The 9,656-nt window shown below is 42.5% G+C and overlaps 1 protein-coding gene across 1 annotated transcript; it reads right to left on the reverse strand.

Annotated features, from left to right (window-relative positions):
* Positions 1 to 454: 454 nt before the first annotated feature.
* Positions 455 to 8,716, reverse strand: LOC122926988 (zonadhesin-like). Its single transcript, XM_044278522.1, has 4 exons — positions 8,645 to 8,716; positions 8,485 to 8,560; positions 5,115 to 5,150; positions 455 to 1,171 (listed from the first exon to the last, which is right to left on the reverse strand). Exons 2-4 carry the CDS (start codon positions 8,522 to 8,524, stop codon positions 807 to 809), a joined length of 441 nt encoding a protein of 146 aa, XP_044134457.1. The 5' UTR covers positions 8,525 to 8,560; positions 8,645 to 8,716; the 3' UTR covers positions 455 to 806.
* Positions 8,717 to 9,656: the final 940 nt, after the last annotated feature.

Genomic DNA, 9,656 nt, shown 5'->3' on the forward strand with positions numbered 1-9,656 from the left:
TTTCAAAAGTCTGTCATCAGAGTTGTCTCCAATCACTAAGGGTGGGTTCAGATCTGTGTTCTGGATTCCGTTATGGCTTTCCGTTATAACATAGTTATAATGGAAAGTAACAGAATCCATGAGACGGATGTCAAAAACCAGGACAGATCCGTTCTGCTGCCCATAGACTTGTATTAGGACGGAAGCCAAAATGGATGTTTTTTTTAAGTCATTCCATTTTGCTTTCTGTCCTAATAGAAGTCTATGGGCAGCAGAACGGATCGTCCTAGTTTCCGTTATGCAGAACGGAGAAAAAAGTCCGTCTTGCAGAACGGGAACCAGACGGATCTTAAAAGACTGGGCATCCACTAGCCATGTATGGAGAGTCTCGGAAGGGGGTTGAACAATAATTCTACTTTATTGCTCTACATCTAGAAATTCTTTCAGTGTTGACTATAAATAACATACGGCTTCATTCATTAAAGGTCAACTTTATTATAACATTGTATCAGGACAGATAAGCCATATAATTGATATTGTGACCTAATAAACCCATTAATATGGGGCTTACAGAAGCCAAGCAGCAATAAACTGAACGATGAACATTTAGAAATCTAGCAGAGCTCAACATGCTAACTGCTGATGATATTGTGATGTGGTTTTTCTATAGATTTACAGGTAAATTTGCTCTATTGTTACATTGGATAAAATAAACAGCATAACACATTCAGCTCTGCTTTATCTGCTTTTCTCATTTACACATATAATTCCGTTGCTTTTCAGAGCCTAATACTGGCTGCAGAATGATCAGACTGAGCTTTGTGGTTTTAACATTTTGTTGGCTTTACACACGTTTTTCCAGAAAGAACATATCCCTTATTACAGACACATTTTGGAGAACACACTGCAAGACAGATTCGAGGACCTTTTGGTTCTTTACATGTTGCTGGGCAGCTGGATCCGCAGAACTCATAGTGCTGGTTGGGACCACAGGTGACTTTGCAGTCTTCTGGTTTGACGCACTGTACCTTTTCCCCATGAGTCCCGGTCTGAGGCAGGAGTCCTTCGTCACACTTACAGGTTATTATTCCAATCTCAATACAAGGTCCTTTATGAGGATTAACTATGTTGGAGCAGTTTGTGTCACACACCCCAATGACGCCATATTTGCTGTTTGGAGGACAATTCAAAGCTGCACAAGAGGGAAATAAACCTGGAGTTAGCTGGTTGCTTCGTATTATGAGGTAATTGGGAAAAAAAAAAAAAAAATGATGAAAAGAAAAATCGAGGATAATACTAATAAAAATTTGAATGCTTATATTAACCAATTATAAAAACAATGATTACACTATTACTACTACTAATAATAGCAAATAAAAACTAATAGCATCTATCTATCACTTATTTCAGATCTATCTATTATTAGTGATGAGCGGCAGGGGTCATATTCAAATTTGCGATATCTTACGAATATTATTTTCGTAATTCGCATTTTCGGATTCAAATTTTTTATTGCGAATTTTTCAACTTACAACTATTAGACAAAGAAGATTATAGCACTATATTAGCTAAATTGCTCTATATTCGATTTTTTCCGAATATTCGCTATATTGCTATAACAGTTTTTTTGAATATTCGTAATATTCTAAAACAAGAATATATAGCAATATAGCGAATATTCGACAAAAACAAATATAGAGCAATTTAGCTAATATAGTGCTATAATCTTCTTTGTCTAATAGTTGTAATTTTTTTCTCATCTGAAGTTCAGATTGGAAAAAAATGACAACTATAAAAAAAAGATTATAGCACTATATTAGCTAAATTGCTCTATATTTGCTTTTTCGAATATTCGCTATATTGCCATAACTTTGTTTTTTCGAATATTCGTAATATTCTAAAACAAGAATATATAGCAATATAGCGAATATTCGAAAAAACAAATATAGAGCAAAATTTGCAAACACTACTACTCCTAAAGTCAAGTATATTGCAGCCTTCTTATTGGACCACAAGCTAGAAGCAGGGAGGGATCATGTGTACTGATAAAAAAAAAAAAAAAAAACAATCGAAAAAATAAAATAATAAAAACAAAATAATTTGAATATTCAAAATTACGAATATATATAACTATATTCGAAATATTTGTGAATTTTCAAAGTACCTATATTCGCGATAAAAAAAAAAATTGAATATTCGTGATCAACACTATTATATATCTATCAATCATTTATTTCATATGTATCTATCTCATATCCATCTATCATCTATCTATCTATCTAATCATCAGGGATTTCAGGGGCCAAATGGAGGCAAACCATGGGTCCCTCGCCGGCCCTTCTTACATTCATAGCCATAGCTCCCTCAGTGCAGCCGTCTCCACTGTACTTGCACAGGCTCTTCCGTCTGGGTCCCGACCAGATGTCGTTGTTTCTTTTCCTTTTCAGCTGCATTGATTTCCATGCAGCTGAAGAGGAAAAAAAATTACTTTTCTTTTCCAGATTTTCTCTTACTCTGAGGGAAAAATTTAAAAGTAAAAGAGCCTAAAAACTACAAAATTGTATTGAGCAAATCAAGCTTCGGATCCTAGATCTGAAGTCCATTGGCTCCAAATTTCTGTTAATGCTATACAGAAGTGGGGCTGGGGCCTGCGGTCTATGCTGCTAGAACGTAAAGGAAGAAGCAAGGTCCGCAGCACTTGCCCATACTCCATCCCTCCGTACAAGGGTAGAAATGGCTTCTATAATGAGGCTCCTACAAGATGTTGTGAAGACTATACAGGTCGGTGACTACACAGGGGTGAGGCTCTTTAAGCTACTTTGTACAGGCAGTATCCTTGCAGCGCACTGCTAAATTATATCCCCCCTCCCTTGTCCAAAGAGATCCTGCACTCATGGGCATATCATAGCTGCCATAGCACTTGGCTGGGGGGCCCAGAAGTTTGGGGGAGGAGTGGGAATCAGGTTAAAGAATTGTACCTTATTGTGGGAAATAACACTATATAAGCTTTTTGCTATACTGTAGGTTTTCTATGTGGCTATTATACATACATATAATACTGTATTTTTCGCCCTATAAGACGCACCGGCCCATAAGACGCACCTAGGTTTTTGGGGAGGAAAATAAGAAAAAAAATGTTTTTAACCAAAAGGTGTGCTGTGTGTTTGGTGGGTTTGTAACTAATGGTGGTCTGTGGATGGCACTATTACTGGGGATCTGTGGATGACGGACACTGTTATAAGGGGGATCTGTGGATGACGGACACTGTTATAGGGGGGATCTGTGGATGACGGACACTGTTATAAGGGGGATCTGTGTATGACGGACACTGTTATAGGGGGGATCTGTGGATGACGGACATTGTTATAGGGGGGATCTGTGGATGACTGACACTGTTATAGGGGGGATCTGTGGATGACGGACACTGTTATGGGGGGATCTGTGGATGACGGACACTGTTATGGGGGATCTGTGGATGACGGACACTGTTATAGAGGGGATCTGTGGATGACGGACACTGTTATGGGGGGGATCTGTGGATGACGGACACTGTTATGGGGGGGATCTCTGGCTTGCACTGTTACAGGGGGGGGATCTGTAGCTGACACTGTTACAGGGGGGATCTGTGGATGGCACTGTTACAGGGGGGGATCTGTGGGTGGCACTGTTATATATGTGCCATCCACAGACCCCCCCCCCCCAGCCCATAACAGTGCCATTCACAGACCCCCCCAGCCCATAACTGTGCCATCCACAGATCGCAAATCGCCCCCCCGCCGCCGCCCCCATACAAATATCAGATGTCATATTGAATTAATAGTTATTAAACTTGCCCCCTCAGTCCTATTACTACCTTACATCCTAATCGCTGCTGTAGAATTCAGGCAGGCAGGGCGGGCGGCGCGTCTCTCACTGACGTCACTTGCCTGCACCGCCTGCTTCATTCGAAAAGTAGGCGGCGCAGGCACGTGACAAGAGTTACACTGCCGGCCGCCCGCCCTGCCTGCCTGCCTGAATTCTACAGCATCGATTAAGATGTAAGGTAGTAATAGGACTGAGGGGGCAAGTTTAATAACTATTAATTCAATATGACATATTATATTAGCATACCAGAGCGGCGGGGCGGTGCTATACTACACTGACTGCACCGCCCCGCCGCTATTGCCAGCCCCCAGATCCTCCTCCCAGTCCCTCCCCGAGTCCCCGCTCGCTCTACATCGCAGCTTGCAATGTCAAACTGGCAACATTCGCCCCATAAGACGCAGGGGCATTTCTCCCCCATTTTGGGGGAAGAAAAAGTGCGTCTTATGGGGCGAAAAATACGGTAATTGTTAGTTGTGCTGCTGTTTGAATTTTCTTGAACTAGGTGGTGCGGGCCTCATCTTTCTGACCCCCCCCCCCTTCTCCCCTACAGAGCCCTCTTACTTTGCCTCTGCCCTTCCCCGCAGAATCCTAACAAGTAATATTTCTGTAATCTTTTACACTAGACTGTGGACTGATCGGCGATATTAGTTCATTTAGCACATGGAAGGGTTTGTCTGAGAAGAGTGGATAAAAGCAGTCTGTCTGTCTGTCTATATCATCTATCTAACTTATCTGGCAGGACGTGTCTGATCCTTTTTGACAATTTAAGGGTAGAACTGTCAATACTCGCCAGGGACCAGCCAAGGTTGGGTACATAAATAGGTGGTCCAGAAAAAGTAGCTTAGAGGGCACAAGTCAGGATGGGACCTAATATTCTGACACCTCTTGGTGCTCAGAACCAGTTTTATGTAGGCAGCCCTATTACTTAGGTGTTGCGTGACATCACAGGGAAGTCTTTAAAATCAAATTTAGTACTGCCTATTGTCCACTAGAGGGAGCTTTGGTTTGCGTTAACATGTTCTGGCCTCCATTGGGAGCTCTGGCAAATACTATCACTCACTGGTCACTAGAGAGAGCTCCAGAGTTAAAAAAAAATCTGAAAGATGTCATATGACAAGAGAAGACAGTGTGCCCAGAAGCTATGACTGATGGGCACAATAAATAGGTGCTTGGCACCATTTTATTTCAATAGGTAATCACATTATTTTTATTATTTCACTCCTTTTTCCTTTTAAAGTCACATTCTTAAAAATATATTTTGTTCTACTTACGTTGTATGTCATCACCGTGGACCTTCCACTGCAAGACTATGGGAAGGAAATAATCCAAGTGATTAGTCACAATTTAACAATTTGTCTTTTGTAAAACAAAGTGTACAATGTTTCTATTCAGATTGTTCTATTTGCTACATGAGGTGGAACCATATAGACAACTCATCCGGTGTAAGGGTTCTGGGCTCTGGTTCTGGGTGACTGAGACACTGTAAAGCAGAGTTCCCCAACTCCAGTCCTCAGGGCCCACCTACCAGTCAGGATTTGAGAATATCCCACAGAATGAACACCTGTGGTAAGTCCTAAGGCATTGACACTAATTATATCACCTGCTCAATACTAAGGAAATCCTAAAAACATGACCTGTAGGTGCGCCATGAGGACTGGAGTTGAGGAACACTGCTGTAAAGGGAACCATTCACCGTGGGAATGCAGTACAGTCTGCAGACAGCAGGTTATAGAGCAGGAGGAGCTGAGCAGATCATGTCAAATTGTGTGGAAAGAATCAGTAACTTGTTAAATTACTGCATGAGATTCCAGATCTTTCTGTGGTCAGGAGTCCAGTTGACAAATTGAGTGACTGGCAGCATTTCTTCTGAAAGTCATTGAAAACTAGCTGTCAATCACTGGGTAGGACCGGCCACTGGACTTCTAAGCAGAGAAAGAGCAGAGATTTCAAATATTAATGTACACAAATATCAATCTGGTCAGCTCCTTCTGTTCTGTAACATGTTGAGGTCAGATTGGACTGGATGTTCAGTATGACAGGTTCTGCTCATAAACATACTTATAAGAAAGTAGTCAACCCCAAATCAAACAGTTATGGCACAGCCAATCAATGGGGTGGAGCTTATTCACATGTTTACAAGTCTCATAGATCCGAATATAGTGTGAATGTGTGGACATTTCTTTGGCAGTGGAGCCACAAAGACCTATAAAGGCACCCACATTATTGGGATCGGACATTCATGGTATAGCCATCTGATGAATGTTTGGTAAGCAAAAATTAGTTAAAAGGGATTTTCCAGTTGTTTAATATTGATGGCCTATCCTCAGGGTAGGTCATCAATATCTGATAGGTGGGGAGTCCTACTCATGACACCCCCATTGTTCAGCTGTTTGAAGAGGCCGAGGCTATCCAGTGAGTGCTGCGGCTTCCTTACAGCTTACCAAGCACGTCATCATCTATATTATAGCGGATGAGCTTGGTATTAGAGCTCAGACCGATTCACTTGAACAGGGTCTCAGCTGCACCTAAGCCATGTGATTGATGATTGTGACATCACTGACCCAGGAAGAGGCTGCAGTGATTAAAAGAGTACCACATCTTATTCAAACAGCTGATCTGTGGGGATGTCAGGTTTCGGACCCCATCAATAAGATATTGATGACCTATCCTAAATGTAGGTCATAAGTATTAAAAGCCCAGAAAACCCATTTAAGGTCCAAAATATCTATTAAACGCAATGCAACATCCAAAAACTTAAATCAGATTTTGGGGATTTTTGAATCTACAGTAGCCATGTATTTAAAATGTCCTGAAATATTTTTTTGCACTGATCAGTAGAAGTCATACAATAGCTGAGTGAAAAAAGTAATCTCATTTTCATTAGAGGGTAGTTTCAGCACAGACATTTTATTATTATTAGAGGGCAAGGTCAGAAGAGTCATCTCATTATCACTGGAAGGTGGGGTCAGTGATAGAAGTGGATCCAAAACAGAGATGACACGTGAATGGAATATTTGCATGTCTTCTGTGTTTTGTACCCACTTCTGCTTTTGACTACCAACTCATAAGCCAATTCTAACGGGACCATACAGGCCTTACAGCTGCTACACAGACAGGATCCATTGTCTCATTTTTCCTTCCTTCTGACAGATCAGAAGAAGGGGCAAATAAATCATGATGTCAGCTAGGCCGAAAGGCAAAATAGTGGCCCAGTCATGAAGTGGGGAGGGTGAAAACAGCATGAGAAGTCCACAGAGTGGCCCTATGATATAGTGGTGAGGTGGAAGCAGCATGAGGAGGCCACAGAGTGGCACTTTGACAGTGCGGAGGTGGCAGCAGCATCAGAAAGCCACAGAGTGGCTCAATAACAGAAAGTGGAGGTGGTGGCAGCATGAGGAGGCCACAGAGTGGCCCAATGACAGAGTCTGTAGGTGAAGGCAGCATCAGGATGCCGCAAAGTGGCCCAATGACAGAGTGTGGAGGTGGCAGCAGCAGCATCAGGAGGCAACAGAGTGTCAAGAAGACATAGAGTGGAGGTATTAGCAGCATCAGAAGACCACAGAGTGGCAAGGTGACATAGTGTGGAGGTGGGTGGCAATACCGCTACCCACTGAAGATGGTGGGTGAAAGAAGGAGCACTTGGCATCAGATGTGTGGCTTCAGGCGAGTGGCAGCATCAGAATAGTAGCTGAGGCAGGTAGCCAGAAGAAACCGTTCTCTTTTGTCAAAGTGTTGGTGTGGCACCAAGGATGATCTAGTCTGATGCATGGTGAGTGGAAATCCTGGCTGATCCACGCCTGATTCATCTTGACAAAGGTCAGTCTCTCCACATTTTGGGTGGACACGCGAGTTCTCCTTGGGGTAACTATGGCCCCCGGCGTACTAAATACCCACTCTGATGCCAAACTACTTTCCAGACAGGACAGCTTTTCCAGTGCAAACTCAGCCAGTTGCGGCCAAAAATCCAGTTTGGCTGCCCAGAAGTCCGGCAAATCTTCAATGACAGCTGGCAGTGTGCACTCCAAGTATGCCACCACCTGCTTGTTTTTCAGGTTCTGCTCCAGGTCTAGATGCTGCTGCTGGTGAGTGGTTTCTTTCTAGGCAGGTGAAGAAAGCTGCTCATGATCGACTCTAGACTGAGGCTGCTGTTGATGGAGCTAGTACTGCTCCTGCCACCCCACCCCTCCCCAGCAGTCATGGCAGTGGAACATGAGCGCAGAGGGCCCCCCCGGTCAGACCTGTGAGAGAATGGACGATGGCACAGATAGTCAGCGGCCACTACATAGGATGTCTCTATAGTAGTTCAGTTTGTCCTCCCTCTCAGTGGGTTTAAAAAAGGCCCCCATTTTGGACCGATAGCAAGGGCCCAACAAGGTATAGAGCCAGAAATCATCAATGGTGACAATTCGGCTGTTACTAAGCAAGTGGGCATGCAGCTGGCCATTTGAGCAAGTGACTCGGAGGGACTCCCTCCCTCCATCTCCACTGCATACTGCTAAATTTGAAAAAATAAAGAATAAATAAGTGCAACATTTACAAGCAGACCATACCCATTATTTCTCCTCTACAGACATCTATCGAATGAAACCAAAATAACATATGTCCAGGAGAGTTTACATTTAAACCACTTGAAATACATACGTGCAAGCAAGAAGACAGCAGATAATTTGAAGAAGCCCATGTCTCTTCTGATAAAAGCTGAAGATACCACAAGTCACTGGTAACAGAAGACAAAGACAAGAAATTAAAATAATGCAGATCAATAGTAAAGTAAGTAAAGGACACAAGTCTTCTACGTTACCTGTTCGGGCTCTGGGAACAGTTCTTGTACTGACTGCTGGACAGGACCGAACTCCTGGAGCCACATTTATAAGAGCCAGATTGGGTGTGTGCAACTATATTTGCTTATTTAATTTCATAGTTAATATCCTAATATTGTGAAATGTTTCCATTATGACTTGTACTATCTATGTAGTAATCACTGTTCTTAATAAATGTCAGGGCGTGACATTTCACCGGGGAATGGTGGTTCCTCATAAGGTTACAAGGATGTCCGGTTTATAAAAAACCCTTTCAAATATCCTTTGTTTTCTAAATTGGGGGTGTGGGGTGTTATTCTGAGGACCCTCATCTATTAGCCAGAGCAAGGAGTAGCTACAAAGAATGCCTGTTTGAGGATCATCAACAGCCCTTTGATTTCAGTGACAGCAGTTTAATGCTTAATTTCTCCTATGGTGGTGCTGCAGAGAAATTAAATAACTGCTTCCATAAGAATACTGCTGATTTGTAGTGATCACAGCTGCAAGGTGTCCTGTGATTAATTTATAATTGGGAGACCCTTCTAAAAAAAATGGGCTTTCACAAAGCAGACAACCCCCTTAGGGCTTACAAGTGTGTTTATCATTGTGGTCCAGGACCTTACCGTCCTGGGTCCTGCCTTGAAATCCAAGCCAGCAGAGTGTCATGTAAAGAATAAATGAAATCTTTATGATTAGTTTGTGGTGTTTGGTTCCAAGTCCATTCAGTCTTCAGATATCATGGAGAAGGTCAGGACTACCCTAAAGAGGTTAGCCCATCTACACCTTTCCCTGGTGTGTTTCAGCTACAATATGATTACTATGGAGGATTCATAGTGACTGAATTCCCATAATCTTCTGCAATATTTGGAATGTGAAATTCAAGGTCTATCTCAAGTGTACTACAGTTTTTGAGGATCTAATTCCAAATAAACTGTGACAGTTTCTGCTTCCGAGGTCAGGCAAGCAGGTAGAAAAAGTTGTGTCCTGAAGAGTTTGCCTAATCTGATGCAGAAA

The sequence above is a fragment of the Bufo gargarizans genome, chromosome 2, assembly GCF_014858855.1.
Source record: "Bufo gargarizans isolate SCDJY-AF-19 chromosome 2, ASM1485885v1, whole genome shotgun sequence".
Taxonomy (NCBI): domain Eukaryota; kingdom Metazoa; phylum Chordata; class Amphibia; order Anura; family Bufonidae; genus Bufo; species Bufo gargarizans.

What these genes read in the sequence shown, in the direction of transcription:
- LOC122926988 (XM_044278522.1), bottom strand. Translation starts at nt 8,524, where the DNA reads ATGGGCTTCTTCAAATTATCTGCTGTCTTCTTGCTTGCAC. An exon ending in TGCTGTCTTCTTGCTTGCAC is followed by an intron (nt 5,151 to 8,484) that starts GTATGTATTTCA and finishes TCCTTCCCATAG; the next exon opens with TCTTGCAGTGGAAGGTCCAC. An exon ending in CCACGGTGATGACATACAAC is followed by an intron (nt 1,172 to 5,114) that starts GTAAGTAGAACA and finishes CCTCTTGTGCAG; the next exon opens with CTTTGAATTGTCCTCCAAAC.